This window comes from Belonocnema kinseyi, chromosome 10 (genome assembly GCF_010883055.1).
Source record: "Belonocnema kinseyi isolate 2016_QV_RU_SX_M_011 chromosome 10, B_treatae_v1, whole genome shotgun sequence".
In the NCBI taxonomy this organism is placed as follows: domain Eukaryota; kingdom Metazoa; phylum Arthropoda; class Insecta; order Hymenoptera; family Cynipidae; genus Belonocnema; species Belonocnema kinseyi.
This window is the reverse complement of record NC_046666.1, coordinates 56465372-56482085: the sequence shown is the minus strand read 5'-3', so window position 1 is coordinate 56482085 and position 16714 is coordinate 56465372. Positions and strand designations below refer to the sequence as shown.

The following is a 16714-nucleotide window of genomic DNA, read 5'->3' as shown; positions in this document are numbered from 1 at the left end:
ATTTTTTTAAATATTTGGTCAAGACGTTAAAAACCGGATATTGTTGCCTTTATAATTAAACAATTATTAACATTTTTCTCTCAGAAATAAATTTTTAGAATACAAATTTATTATTTGGAAACTGAAAATTACAAGAAACAGAAAAATTTTAAAGACTAACTGAAAACTATCACTCAAATAATCACTCATACATTTAGGCAGTATTCAACCAATCAATTATTCAGCAAACATAAGTGAGAGATTTTCAGTAATTTAGTTCCACTTACATTTCTTAGATCGGGATCATTTATTTTAAAAATGCCACGTGTTTCTTGTTTTTAAAAAATGTCACTTTCATTTTTCAAATGTTTAGGGGATGTTAAACGAATCATTAAAATAATTTAAACGACTTTCCTGCTACGATATGTTTCCAAAATTTATTGTCAATCATTTTTTGACAGTTTCAGTGAGTCCGATCTACAAAACAGATGGGATTTCGTTAAACAGAACATTTTTTTAGAAGGATAAGATTTCAATAATAGACAAATAATGTAAGGTTATTATTTAAGCTTCTTCAAATTCAAACAACAAACATTGTAATTTAGATACGACAAATGTCTCCCTTTGAGCTAAGTAAAAATATTGAAAATAAAAAAGGTTCATCTGTCAATGAAAAAAAAATTTTTAATAAGAAACTTTCACTTATAATGCCGAAAAAAAGAAATGCAATTTCCATCATTCAAAGCCAATACAAATTCGAAAAATTTTAATTGAAAATCTTCAAAATAAATCTACATACTCCAAAACACGTTAAAAATTACATTGTAAATAATAGATACTCTCAAAATTTAACGACACTAAGGACTTTCTAAATTTTTAATTTTCAATATGAATTATACTTTAAATCGCTGACGATTAAAAATTCTTAAATAGTGACATACAATTTTCGAAATCTAAGAATTTCAGTTTCAAATCAAAAATTTTCAAAATAGCAAAATTCAAATGCTAAATTTTAACATTAAAAATTTAGTAATAGGAAATTCCTTTTAATCGCTTAAAATCGCTGACAATTAATAGTTCTCTTACGGTGTATAATTTTCAAAATTCAACAATTTCAGTTTCAAACATAAATTTGCAAAATGAAACAATTTAAAAGGTTAATTTTAGCATTGAAAATCTACCAATCGAAAACTTCTTCCTGTTTAAATTGAACCCTATTCAAATGAACAGTGTTCTTTAATCATGAATCTATGAATTTGAAAATATCTGGAATAATTTGGAAATCGAAAATAAGAAATTTTTATTTAATTTAAAGCTTACAATTATTTGCTTTTAGGGCTTCCCACTTGAAGCATTTAAAATTGTACAATTTCAAAATATTTTAATTTACAAATCTTTTTACAATCTTTCATTGCTACACTGAGAGACTATTGGTTATAATAAATGATATACATGAATGAGAATTTACTTTAATATCGTTTTAAAATAGGGAAAACAGGGTTTGCATATCAAAAAATAATAAAGTCGTTTTCAGCTGTCAACAATTATATTTTTGTTTGAACAAATGGAAAGGATGTTGCATTAACTCTTATGCAATTTGGGAGAATTTAAAATCCACTGTATCTAAGTTTACAAGCGAAGATAAAGCGATATTAACACATTTTATTCGAAAGAGCGAAAACATATTTTGAAATTGTCATACAAAGCATATAAAAATCTTAAACGACTATATGAAAAATAAATCACTTAACCAAAAGATTTAACCTTCAGAAAGAGACATTGAATAAACAAATAAAATTAAACTAAATACGGACACACGCGTAAAATCATTATTTTTATCATTATATACTTAATTTATTTACTATATACGTAATCGCACACTTAATCTCTGTGAGAAATCGGAACGGAAGCGGCCAGATTTAAACCTAACTTATCAAAAGCTATAAACGAATTTCCGAACAACTAAACCCCTCGGCTAACTTACATTATGGATATTTTGCAAAAATTTGGTCAACGTGGCGTCGCTTGAATTTATTTGTTATAAAATACATTTTTTTTGAAGAACTGATAATATCCTTGTATGAATAACATTCTCTAATTTGATATCTCAGTAACTCAGTATCATAAACTTGAGTGTATTCAGATGTAATATTTTATAAATTGTACTCAATGAATTAAATCTTATTGCCTTAATGTATAAAGTTTGTCAGAAAGAATTCCTAATGTTTTAAATCCAATAATAAATGAATTAATTGAAAGTAGAAAGAGTTAACTTTTATTTAAAATATTGTTAAACATAATCTTTCGGCTCAATCGGAAAATGGCGGAAACAATCGAGGAACATTCTCAAAAGAAACTATATAAAAAATCAGGAATAATGATTTCATAGCTTGCTTTGCATCTTAGGTTTCTCTCAACTTCATATTGACAATTTCAATGTCTAAAATACGTGTTCGAGATTACGATATTCATTCTTTTTTTTTATTCAAATTATTTTTCAAAAACTCAGCAAAAAGAATATGATTTTTTATAGTGTTATTTTTTGAAATAGAGATTCATAATATTTCGTATTCAGGATACTACATTGTCATTTTCGTGTTTTAAATACTCGTATGATAATATTAAACTTCGGTAATGTAATACAAATAAGTGTAACAGAACCTCGGTATTACTTATTTTGGAACGATATTATACTAAATTCTCATTATTTTTTCCATCCATTCTAACAAAAGTCTCTCAGTGTAAAGTTTTCCCAGAGTCAATTATTATGAAATGTTATGCACTACACTTTAATTTTTTAATCTTCAAATTATTTTTATAAATTGTTAATCGAATTTAAATTTTTTACTACAAAAATGGTTGTATTTCACAATGCGGGTTTGTCTATTTCTTTGCATGTGTTTATCATTTAGTCGCCACACTTGCAGTTTATTCCTAGAACTAAATTTTTAATTATTCATCACATCGAATGAAAACTAATTTAAAAAAGTTGTATAGTTTATAATCAGGAATGCATAAAATTTGGATTATCTGAGATGTAAAAAAATTACTTATTTTTCCGACAAGGCTTTATACACAAAATTAACATTTGTTTCTGAGGACTTGGTTCAACGTCTTCAAGAGTGGGAATTTTTCTCCACATGCTCCATTGAAATCATCCGAATCTATAGTCCAAGCCATAACACCACCAAGATTCATTTTTTAGCATATTCAGCCTTCGCCTTGATGGATCTAAACATAAATAATATAATTAAATATCCTGATCACTATTGGAATTCAAAACTAAACTAAATTTTCTTTTAAGACTCACTGAACATCTTCGTATGCAATAATTTGATTCCCCTGGTAAATATATGGCACTTCCTGTTCTTTATCGTAGAGATAGGTCCATTTTTTTATGAAGTCACAAATTTCATAATATCCTGTTAAATGATCATAATCTCCTTCTTTTATAAAGGATGCGCCTTCACCAATTTGTTTTGGGTCAGCCAAAGTGTACGATATTCCGGAAAAAGCAGTTCCTAGTATTAATTTGTTTAGTGGAGCAGCATGCGAAATCCAGTATTTCACAACGTCATCCTAAGAAGCGCAATTATTAAAAAGCCTTGAGGTTAATTTTAAACATTCAAGCAAGAAAGCCGATATTTCCAGAAAACTATATCACCGAATAAAAAGCACACAAAAATAAGAGCAGAAGACGTCTAATATATCTGAGTTTTAGGTTAATTTATCAATTTCCTTGCTTGAACCTTTGTTTTTTTGCATGTGTATGAAAAGGGACCTCATAGCTGGTTTTAGTTTATTACATATTTATGTTTTTATCGGATGAGGTCAAAATTATTGTTTTAGATGTTTAACTAGGGGATATAATACTGTGGAATTTATCCGGCTATATGCCCCGATACGTAACTTTATACCGGCCATTAGGGCCCTGTTTATGTGGACTTGGACCATATTTATTTTTTTATGATCTAAGACACCAATAGTCTAAAAAAGTCTTTTGTGATTTTAATATTTAGGAAATGTGGATTTCATTTTTTTCATCATGAAGGGATGTTTAAAAGAAACCTGTAAATAAATGTAAACAGTTTGTTTGTAGGGGATGCTTTCTGTACCAATTTAAAGTAATTTTTTACCCTAACTAGCCTCATGAATTTAGCGCGGGTAGTCTCTTGATCTGAGGGGCTGAATAATTTCAAATACAAAATGAAAATTTTAAATGGCTTTTTTTTGATTATGTGTTTTTAACTTTCAAATAAAAAATATGATTTTTGTATACAACATGTAATAGTTAATATTTTTATTTAAAAAGATTTTTATTCTAAATAAAAAATAGTTAACGTCCTCTGAAATAAACAATATCTCAACAAAATGGTCGAATCCTCAACCAAAAAAGATTAATTTTCAGTAAGCTGTATTTTTAACCACAAAAATTAATATTGTCCGAAACAGTCGACATTTTGATACAAAAAGTTAAATTTCTCAGCTTAAAAATATGAACTTTCAACAAAAAAGTTCATTTTCAACTATGTAATTGAATTTTTAACTAAATGCATGAATTTTCTATTAAAAATATAAATTGACTGCCAAAATTGAGAAATTTCAACGAAAATGATGTATCTTCTATAAAAAAATTACTTTTTAACAGCGTAGTACAACTTTCAACAAAGCAGTTGTATTTTGAACCTACAGAAATACACCCTCAAGAGAAAATGATATAGTTCACGTAAAAAATTATTTGTTTCAACCACATGCCTGAATTTTTTACCACGAAGATTAATTTTCTACCAACAAGTAAATAATTTACATATAAAATTTTAAATTTCTGGACCAAAAAAAATTATTTTTTATAAAAGTAGTGCAAATTTTAATCAAGCAGTTGCATTTTCAACCAAAAAAATTAATTCTTAGGAAAAAAAATCAATGGTAGATATTTATATCCAAAAAATCTTAATTTCTAATCAAAAACAGTTGAATCCATGAAAAATATTTTCAACCAAGAGTTTAAATTCTAAAGCAGGAAGATGAATTTTCAACCAAGCATATTCGCCTTTTGCTAATAAAGACCAATTTGCAATAAAATGATTTCATTTTCAACCGAAGATTACTTTTAAACTAAAATCATGAATATTCATGCGAACACGTGAATTTTTAAGAGCCTAGTTGAACTTTCAAAGATGAAATTCAATTGTAAACCAAAAAAGATACATTTTTAATGAAAAATATTATAGTTGATAATTAAATTAACCAATATTTTCAATTTCAAATTAGAAAGGTTTCAACTCATATAAAAGGACGAATTTCCAAAAAAATATTTGAATTCTCGAAAAGGGATTTATATTTTAAATAAACCACTTGCAATTCTGACGTGAAAAACTTGACTTTTTTCTAAAATAAATGAATTTCTAAACAAAAAAGAAGAATTTACAACAAAATTGTTGGATGTACAACCAATCAAGATTTCAAAGTTCTCAAGACAAAAAATGTGTGGAAAATTCTAATTTAAAGGAAAAGATCATTCTTAATGCAAACTCAAAATGCTGAGTTAGTATTTTTCCACTTTCTTAGTATCTTCCGTTAAAGTTATTTCAATATAATTTTGCTAGGTTTCTTGGAAAATTGAACCAGATTTTTGATGATTTCAGGTACGTCGAAAGACTTTGTATAAAATTATTAAGATTTTTACAGGATTTTACAAAAGTTTGGGAAATATTTGAGTAATTTGAATAATATTTAAGACATTTTGACGCTTGGAAATAATTCGAAAATCTGTATAAATCTTCAAACATCTTGCAAAGCGTCAACATGCTTTTCATCGCTTAAAAATTCTAAATATTACTAGATATCTTTCTAACTGCCTCGAATTATTCTTTAAATTGTTAAAAATTCTTGCAGCTTCATTTTTAAAAATTGGGAAATTGTATATAATATTTAACAATCTTTCTGAATATTCTCTTGAAATCAATTATCTTAAATAAAGAATTACTTTAAATATTAACAGGAATCTAAAGATTTTTTTTAAACGTTGCTTATTTTAAAAGTTTTATGAAAACTTTTTGAAATCTATTAGGTTTATTCAATTTTTCTCTTATACTTTGTAATCTTGCAAAATATAATCATTTTTCTTTGGAAAATAATTTAATATTTTTTAAAATGAATTTCGTTCTTCTTCAATTTAAATTCTATTTGGAATCTTAGAGTGAACATGATTATTTTCAAGAATTCAAAATCGTTAAAAGGCTTCAAACTAATGGAATTATTTCACAATCGTAAAAAATTAATTAAAATGTTCTATTTTATTAATAACGTTTAAAAACATTCAGAAATAATTCTTATCATTAGATAGAATTACTTATTTGGAAATTTTTCTATGATTAAACAATCATTAAGATTTTTATCTTTTAGAAAGAAGTTTCTAGAATTAAAATACCTTATTTGGAAATGGAGATTTACAAACTTCGAAAAGATTTAAAAGAACAAACTAAAAACAGCCAATAATTCACAATCACGCAATATGCAACCAATCAAGTATTCAGCAACAATTAGAGCCAGATATTTGATAATTCAATTCCACTTATTTTTCTAAATCAAAATATCAATCAAAAAATTTTCCATGTTTCTCGTTTTTTAAACATTTCAGTTTCCTTTTTTAAATATCTAGGGAATGTTAAAAGAACTATTAAAATAATTTAAACGACTTTCGTTGACAGGATATCTTTCCCAAGTTTATTGTGAATCATTTCCGAAGGTTTTAATGAGTCCAACCTACCAAATAGATGGCATTTCATTAAATATAACCAATTTTCTTCAGAACATTAAAATTTCAATAATAGCCAAATAATGTAGAGTTATTATTTGCAGTACTGAAAATTTAAACCACGAACTTTAGAATTTGAAAACGACAGATTCATGCTTTTCCTTATACATTTTTCACGAAACAATATTCTAATATTCAAATTTTGTTTGCCTTTAATGGTACTAACAATATTCTTCTTCCGCTCCTCCGCGTTTTCTTTCGATGAAGGATACAATGGAGAAGTATGACCAACTTTCTTTTCCGCATCAGAGATTCCGTGAAAATCGAATGTTTTCAAATTTATGAAGTTCAAATACGTGGATATTCCTTTAATATCATATAATATCTCAGCAGTGGTTTCATTTGGACTAACATTTGCAGATAAAATGAGACATTCTTTATCAAACTTTCCTCTGAGAGCCTTCAAGAATAAAACTAAATTTCCCTTATCAGAAGGACGTATTCCACGTTGAGGTATATCTGTCAATGTGAGATCTATACCATTGAATCCGTATTTTTTCAAGAAGTTGACGATATTCTTTAACAGTTTTTCTGGCCTAATCGGGTCAGCTATTACTCTAAGAAGTAGAATAGAAATTTAATATGTGAAATTCCTCAAAAAGGTACTAATCTAGATGAAGTAATGTGAACGTTTTTATGAAAAAAAAAACAAGATTTTACTAATCCTACATTTCCCTCCCCTCACTTCTTCTTGGTAAAGAGTACGAGCGGCGGGCATATGGCGAGAAAATGATTTAAATTGAGTCAGTGCTAATTGTGAACGTGTTATACTTTACTTCAAACCTACGATTTATCTTCTTTTGACAATTTTCTTAATAATGCCAGATAGGGCATATTCTATATTGAAGAATAACTTCCGAAACTAAAATATCCAGGGGGGGGGGGGCGTTGTCCTCACCCAATCTTTTAAGAAACCAATTTAAAAAATTAAAATTTGCATGCCAGATGTATAAAGTACTTAAGGCCTCTTAATTCCATTGCAAATTTTGTGCCCCCTAATTATAAGACCAAATTTTTAGTGCTAACTAAATCTTTTGGTGAGTTCATTTACAGGTAATCCAAAAATACCCTAAGTTGATTTCGGTAGCATGAGTTTGTTCAGATCTGACTGGTTCTGATTAATAATCCAAGTAGTGCAATTTTCAAATTAATAGTTGCGAATTTTCAACCAAAAAAGAATTTGTTTGGCCAAACTACTTTAATCCTTAACAAAGAAAGATTTTTGATTCAAGAAAGAATGAAAATTCATTCATCATCTAAAAATCAATTTTGAAGAAAGAAGTGGAACTATCAAGGAAGGAATTGAATTTTAAACCCACAAAATGATTTTTTAATGCAAAAATATAATAGTTGATGTATCAACAGAAAAAGGTTTCAATTTTTAATAAAATAAAATTCGATTTAATTAAGGAATATGAATGTTCAACAAAGAAGTTGAATCCTTAACAAAATAGTGTAATTTTCTTCAAGAATGTTGGATTTTTAACTCAAAAAATTCGATTTTTTAACCAGGAACATTAACTTTCGTTCGATACGCGAGGATTTTCAAACAAATAATTGAATTTATAGTCTTGAGAGAAGACTTAAGCAAAAACGAAATAAATAAATTTTCGCTGAAAAGATATTTTTTAAATGAAGAAAGCGATTTTGTACAAGCAGTTGATTTTTCTGCTTTCCTATTAAATTTTCAATTCAAATGGACGAATTTTTCACAAAACTCAAATTTTCCACCAAGGCAGTTGCTTTGTATAAAAAACGGTTGAATTCCAAAGTATAATTGTGAATCTTTAAAGAAAATCATGCGTTTTTAATAAAATAGTTCAAATTTCAGGAAAGGAGTTAAATTTTTAAGCTATAAAGATGAATTGAAAAAAAAAATTATACCCCATGTAAGACAGAATAGAAACAACGTTGCCCCCTCCCCAACTCATCAAAATACTACGCAATTTATGCAAAGTCTTAAATATGCATTTACTTTCAGGTTTTTGTTTATGAATGAGAGCACTATAAATAATAAATATAATTCAAGTGGAACACAGTAAATCCCAAAGATATTAATTATCTGAAGGCGAGTAAAAACGCTGCAAACAACTGAAAACTACAATTATCCGATGGCAGACATTGTTTATCACGAGGCGGATAAAAATTATCCGCCGTCGGATAATTGTAGTTGTCAAATGTTTGAAACATTCTTATCCGAACTTAAAAGAATAACATCTTAGGGATTTACTGTGAATTTATCTCAATGTTATATTAAAAATGAAAAATCTTTTCTCATCGTGAACAAAAATTCGATGTCTTATCAGCTTTTCTTCACAAAAACTCGAATATGTCCATAACTATGATTGACAACGTGGACCCTTTTCTTATATCTATTACACATGTTGATTTTTTATGACTTTATGAATAAAGTTTTATCAATTCTAATTATCTATTATTTAGCCTTTAAGTCTGAATTTGTAACATAAAACTCACTCAATTATAATGGGTTGATTCCCATGATCATCAGTAGAATAATCCAGAACAACTAAGGTTTTCAGATGGGGGTTCTTTATCCGCAGATTGTTAAACTCTTTTAATCCATCATATTCAATGTCAAATGTATGAAAACTTTCAACAGAAGCGTTTGCTTGAAATTCAACGAAACTGTAAAATAAGTGAGTGCAAAGAGAAACATCGATGTTTTCCATTACTAACGAGGGATCATTATCCACGTACATAGTATAGTAACAACCAACGATTTCTAGAAAAAAATGACAAAAGTTTCAGTATAAATAATAGCAATATTTTTTCTCATTTCATTATATATTATTTCGATTGAATTAAAATGTTCTATAGAAAGTCACTCACTATCACAATTTTTACCGGGTACTGGTATCTTACTACCTGAAGCAAGAGCTACGCATATTCCAAGAAAGAGTATTAATGTATACATCTGAAAAAAGTAACAATGTTAGAAAAGTTGTGCCTAGTCATCCAGAAAAACGGCTGAAATTGACATTGCAGATGAAATAGTAAAAACAAATTTTCTGGACAAGCTAAATTAAAAAAAAAATATTCAGAGGCTCGTTTATGTATTATTCAAGAATTAATCATTTGTACCGTAGTTTATAATTAATGAAATAAAAGTAGATTTTTGTTACTTATGCAGGTATTTCTTTGTTTAAAGTGAAATTTATTTCAATTGATACCATTTTCATTAAATGTCTGTAATAGTAATCATATTTAAACATTTTCATACTATAATATTCTCTACCTAAAAAAATGTGAATTCTGAATTTCATATTTTTCTCTCATGTATTAAAAAAACATTATATAAAGGGGATTTTTTTCAAACAGTGCACTGAAGGTAAAAAATTTTAAATGATCAATGGCAGAAATATAAAAAAATACAGAGATAATTAGAGATAATTATCTTAGTACAACTCAGAATATTTATACGTACCTTCTATTTTTCGAAAAGTTTTGAAAGAATTTTGAAAGCATACAATACGACGATATTATTACTTCTGAGTTTTTACGTTTTTCAGATAAATATTCATTTAGGTAAGAAACAAAGCTTCATGTAGATAATAAATTTTTCATGCTTATATATTTCTTACTATAATATTACTTAATAATTTTAATACTCATTTTTTGTAGAAAAGAATATCCCCGTCAGAAAAAATTGCATTCAATGTAAGAATTCATTTTATGAATTCAGTATGCGTACGGAATATCAATATCTTTAAGTGGTTATTCGATTTTAGTTAAACTTTGTGAAATTATAGCGTTATATAAGAGACATTCGGGTCCAAAGGATTTTTGAAAATTTTCATAATTTCGGGAGTTAAGCCATGTGTAATTTCGTGATCCCGTTTTTCTAAATATCTATATTTTTAAAACTATTAAACATATTTTAATAAAAATTGCATACATTATAGATAAAATATCATGAGATAAAGTCATTTAAGTGACATAAATTCATGTAATAATAAATTTAAATTATTATCAGTCGGCTAGCTTTAAAGAAAGTTAATAATGCTTTAAAGAAACTAATGAAAACGAAATTTATTTTTTCGTTATTTGATATGATTAGCTACTTAAAATCCATAGCTTTTGTATGAAATACAACAGATACTAATTTACGACTACAATATGTCCGAAATTGCGGATTTTTAACAATTATGTAAACAATTTTGTAAACAAATGAACATTTCGACTATTTTTCCATGAGTTTGTTACGTAATAAACTAATCCTTTTTATAAAATATTGTTAAAATGTGCAATGTTTCTATAGAAAATATTTCGTTGATATAAACTATTTCTTACAAACAACTTTTTTTACAAAATATTATAATTATAATTAAGAGCTTTTGACGCTATGAAATATATGACAGCCAGGGTTTTTGGAAAGAGAGAACTAGTTGATTTGACTAAAAAATGAGTAAATTAATTTAAAAAATTATTCCAATGTGTATTTTGAAACGAAAATTGTTTCTAAACATTAATGTTCATAATTATTGTAAACACTTAAAGAAAAAGTCGTCCTGAAACAAAAGAATCTTCCTCTCGCTCGTTTTGTTTTGAGGCACGTGAATATCTTTTTTAACGAAACAGAATTATTTGTCTGCAAGATTAAGTGAAGTTAGTCGCTTAATGATAATTTTTGCTGCAAAATCATGGCTTTTGCGACAAATGAAAATCATCTTAACCTCAAATTCAAGTTTCTTCATTTTCAGTTTGAAATATCGTTAAAGGTAAGGTCAATTTATGTAATTATTGAAGAAAAGATGCCACGAATAAATTGTTTCAATCTCTTTGCATACAGGAAACGCAGTAAAGTCGATAAAAAAAACTTTAGCAAGTTTCGCAATTCATTAGTGAAATGGTTTCCGTTGTATTGAAAAAATAAATTTCTACCATATGTTGATTAGAAAGTAAAAATCAGAAAGGTTCTTCATTTGATTATGGAGTAGAGCATGCAACTCAATATGCTAAGAACTCTCCGGAAGAAATTAATTTTGAATTGGTCTTCGAACAAAAACGGCACAAATTCAGAAAGTGATTGAGATAAAGATAATTATCAATTTACAATTACGAAAGGTGTTTAAGTACATTGAAGTTGATATTAGTAAGAAAGAAATTGAAGGTTCTACCAACGAAATTAAGGAACAATGAAATAAATAAACAAATAGATCCTATGCAGTCAAACTTCTGATTATGGTACCAAAGGGTTGGAAAATTCGAAAAAAAAACCTCTGAGTTTGGGGTGCCGTACAGTTTCGCTCGGAAAGCTATACAATTGCACACAAAAACTGGTATTAAATCATCCCCTAACACTAGGTCAGGTAAAAAGATATCAGAAGACACATTCAAATTGTTAAACAATTTTACTATGAATGTGACGTGAGTCAAAAATTAAAGTGCAAAAGTTTTTCAAAAAAAAACTTTATTGCAAGCGTTATCTACAATGCCTGGACTTCGACTTCGATAGCTTCCCTAGAAACTTTTTGCCATAAAAAAGATTTATATTTAGAAAAAATTGATCCTGTTTGTCCAGGTATAAAAAATAAATCTCCTAGGAAGTTTGGTTGAAAATCGAAATTCAATGAACCTGAATGATAATAAAAAGGTCTTGTCGTACTAAAACTTGATCCTGGTTGTCCAGGTATTATAAATACATCTTCCCCGAGGAAATTCGGTTAAGAATTGAAACGTTATATACCCAAATGATTCTTTAAAGATCTTGCCGTACTAAAAATTGATCCTGGTTTCCCAGGTCAAAAATTCATCTTCTCCGAGGAAGTTTGGTTGCAAATTAAAATTGAACATACTTGGATGATATTAGTAAGGTCTCGTCGTACTAAAGATTAATTTTGGTAGAACAGGTATTAAAAACACATTTCCGATAAAATTCAGTTGAGAATTGAATTTTTATATGCCTCGATGCTTTTACAAGGATTTCGTCGTACTAAAAATTGATCCTGGTCGTCCAGGTAAAAAAAAATACATCTTCTCCGACGAAGTTTGGTTGAAAATTGAAATTCAATATACTGGGTGGTAATAAAAAGGTGCCGTCGTACTAAAAATTAATCCTGATCTTCCATGTATAAAAAATACATCTTCTACGAGGAATTGCGGTTGAGAATTAAAATTGTACATACCTGGATGAAATTAATAAGGTACCGTTATGCTAAATATAAATTTTGGTAGTCCAGATATTAAAAACACATCTTCTCTGAGAAAATTCGGTTAAATATTGAAATTTTATATACCCGGATGCTTTTATAAGGATCTCGTCGTCCTGAAAATTAATTCTGATATCCCAGGTATTTATAGTGACCTTCTTTGGCTAGCCGTTTCCTCAAACATAATATGTTAAGTCAGACATCCAGACAAGAAAATTATTCGAAAAATCAAATTTCCAGAATGCATGCATGACTTGAGCCCTTTTTCATTCCTATCACGCGGGGCTGAAGAGTTACTTTTTAGTTATAGAAGAGATTTTCTACACACATAATAAAGATGCATTTTAAGTTAAGCGGCCCCCTCACCGCGAAAACTGCTGTACCAAATGATTTTCAAAAATTAAAAAAATGTTTGGATTCTCTAAAATTCAAAATATTTTAAAATTTTCAATCATTTCTAAGATGTTTGAAATTTGCAGCTTATCAAAACTATCAAAATTTCTGACTTTTATAAAATTTAAAAATTTAATAAAATTCCTAAAATATTCAATTCTTTCAGCTTATCACATGTTCTAATATTTCCTAATTATATCGAACGCTCAAAATGATAACATTTTTTTATTTCCTAGAATTATTTATGTTTCTAAAATTATCAAATTTCTTATATACTCAAAATTTCAACAACAAAAATTTAATTTTCCAAATTTATAAGTTAAAATTGTTAAAATTGCCATTTTTGAATTTCGAAAATTTCCAAAATTTCTAAGATATCTAAGATTTTAAATATGATTAAAACTGGTAAAATTATCTAATTTTTTTAATTTAAATAAACGTCTTCAATGTTTGAAATTTATGAAATTTCAAATGTTCAAAATTATATTAAATTAATAAACTTTTTGAAATCTCTAAAATGCTCTGCATTCCTAAAATTATCTAAATTTCTATATTTTTCAAAATTTCTAACTATTTTAAAATTTTTTAAATTTTCAAACTTTCTAAATTTAGTTTTTTATTATTCTAAATTTTTGAAATTTTTGTAAAACTCTCAAATTTTTTAAAGTTCTGATTATTTTGAAATATTTTATTATTTATATTTACCATAGATTTTCAATATTTTAAAACTTTCTCCAATTTACTAAATCCATATAAAAATATGAAGTCATTTTTTACTTCTGAAAAGTAGAACTTAGCCCGTCTTCACAGAAATGAATAGTAGCAGAAATATAGTGAATCACACTATATTATATTTAAGGACTTGGCTGACCAAAGAATGTTATTACCACTGGAGAAGGCGCCACACGCGAGTATGGTGCTAAATTTGAGTCTTCAACCTAAAAAATTAACTTTTAAGAAAGTAGTTCCAATTTTAACCTATAATTGTAACAGGAAAAATTTTGACCAAAAAAGTGTAATTTAGAATAACAGAATATTGAATTTCACCGACATAACAGAAATTTTAACAATATACTTAAATCTTCAAATAAAGCGATTGGTTATAAAGAAACATTTTAACTTTGACCTAAAAATTGATCTTGTACCAAAAATTATGAAATTTCAACCAAATACATCAGATTTAAACAAATGATTGAATGTCCTATCAAATTGTTAAACTATTTAGCCAAAATACAACTTAAAAAAAAATTAACATGCTACATCTCAACTCTGAACACACTTTTCTCCTGGAATTTAAGAAATTTTACTATTTCAAATTGTAACCAATTAGTTCAATAATATTCTTTTTGTTGAAAACTTCATGTTCTTGGGCTAAAAATTCAACAGTTTTGTAAAAAAATTCGACTATTTAACACAAAATTACTCTGTCTCCGAGGAAATCCATTTTCAACTCAGATTTCCATAAATTTTTCACGAGACATACGCATATGAAACTTTTATGTTGATATATGGCTAACGGTGTTTAAGGTATTAATTTTATTACATTAAAATAATTGATTTTTTTTCAATTTGAACCTATTGTTAATTTTGGATTTTTGTTAAAGAATAAAAGTGGAAAGGATGTGTAACAAAATAATGACCAGTCCCTGATTGGCAATAATTTAAAAGGGGAGCGGCTGCAACAAATTTATCACTAATTGGTACGACACAAATTGCATGTTGCAAAAACCTATCGACATATCGATTTTAAAGCTAGATGTTAATTTTTTTAACAAAATTAAGCTAAAATCAACTTGACAACAAGTTCAAATTTTACTTTTATGCTACTAGATGGCACTGTATTTTAAAAACTACATTTTATGAAGTTTTTTGTGTAAGAAAAAATGTTTTTTAATATGGTTTATTAAAGTTCCGATGCCATCGACTTTTCTTTACGAAATTTTGTGTTCTGACGATGCGTAAATAGTTTTTGCCATATTTATAAAAAAAAGTGTAGGTAAATTTTTTTTTAAATTTAAGTTTTGTTCTGATGGAATATTATTATATTAATTACTTATGAGTACAAAAATTCCTTTACTTAATGTTTAGTCCTAAATTTATTTACATACCTGCCATTACTTGACTAAATGAAAACTTATACCGTAAATTGTAGTCCATTTGGTGGGGGGAGGGGGTTGGGAGTGTAATGAATCTTTTTTGCCCTCTATTTAGATGAAAGCTAGATATCGTTAAATGGCAATCGTAATGAATATCAGGGAAAAAATTGGAGCTTCCTACAAAGATTTTTTAGTTTTTAATCGAATTTTGGAAATATAAAGAAAGGGTTTAAAGTCATATTTACATATCTTTACTAATTAAGAGGACATATTTGATTTTTTAATTTTTTTACTTTCTGCGATCTTAATTATTGACAGTAAAGTTGTTAATTTATTAGTTATGATTTATTTTTTATAGCTGATCTTAGAATTTATGTAAATATCAAAGAACAATAGAAATTTTAGAAACATGTTTATGTCACATTACGCTATTGTTCATTTTTTTGCCCGCTTATTACTACAGAACAATCTGCTTATGATTGATTATTCAAGAAAATTCTGGATGCTGGAGATAAGATATATTCTTTATTTTACGGACTGTAATTTGTACGCGAATGAAAATTTCTATCTGAGAACTCGGTTCAATGTCTTCAGAAGTGGGAATTTTTGTCCACATAATCCAATGAAATCATCTTGATCTGCAGTCCAAATCACGGCCAAGTTTAATTTTGTCAACATATACAGCACTCTCTTCAATTGATCCAAAAATAAAATTTTAAATTATATTTTTATTAAAATTAAAGAATAAATGTAAAAACAATCTTATGCCACAACTCACTGATCATCATCATAGGCAATAATTTTATTGCCATTGTAGATATACGGTACTTGGTACTCTTTTTCGTAGAGCCTCTTTCATTCTGGTTTTTTCACCAAAGGATATACGTCGAAATATTCTATATGACCGTCCATGGAGAGGAAGCGTGTAATTCTACACCGGAAAATGGTGTACCTCTACCAATTTGTTTTAAATTAGCCAAAGTAAAGGATTGTCTATAAGAAAAAATTCCTAGCATTAACTTATTTGGTGAAGCTGTTTGCGAAATCCAGTATTTTAGAGCATAATCCTAAGAAGAGAGTTCATTAGAAAAGCATCCATTCAAATGTTTCCTTATATATCTTCTTTTTAGGGCCCAACTGTCTAATTCACGAATTCTGGTTACAGAATTATTTTTACACAAAATAATTCTCTGCTGATACAACGGAAAATTATACCCAACTTTCTTATCCCTATCAAAGATCCTGTGAAAATTAAAAGG

General features: G+C 27.5%; 2 protein-coding genes across 2 annotated transcripts in view; both read right to left on the bottom strand.

The window, feature by feature from the left end:
• Positions 1 to 3173: 3173 nt before the first annotated feature.
• Positions 3174 to 16267, bottom strand: LOC117181132 (chitinase-3-like protein 1). The gene is made up of 5 exons (XM_033373700.1): positions 16234 to 16267; positions 9272 to 9539; positions 6963 to 7353; positions 3290 to 3558; positions 3174 to 3210 (listed from the first exon to the last, which is right to left on the bottom strand). Exons 1-5 carry the CDS (start codon positions 16265 to 16267, stop codon positions 3174 to 3176), a joined length of 999 nt encoding a protein of 332 aa, XP_033229591.1.
• Positions 16268 to 16351: 84 nt separating this feature from the next.
• Positions 16352 to 16714, bottom strand: part of LOC117181131 (chitinase-like protein 4) — a 60943-nt gene continuing 60580 nt past the window's right edge. Inside the window, exon 11 of the mRNA XM_033373699.1 lies at positions 16352 to 16522. Within this exon, the coding sequence (XP_033229590.1) occupies positions 16352 to 16522 (171 nt within the window). The remainder of the gene's footprint in view (positions 16523 to 16714) is intronic.

Coding starts and splice junctions, on each gene's coding strand:
- LOC117181132 (XM_033373700.1), bottom strand. CDS start 16,267: ATGGCAATAAAATTATTGCCTATGATGATGATCA. Junction 9,540..16,233: donor ATTGCCTATGATGATGATCA/GTGAGTTGTGGC, acceptor ATTTTTTTCTAG/AAATCGTTGGTTGTTACTAT. Junction 3,559..6,962: donor AGGAGCGGAAGAAGAATATT/GTTAGTACCATT, acceptor TGCGCTTCTTAG/GATGACGTTGTGAAATACTG.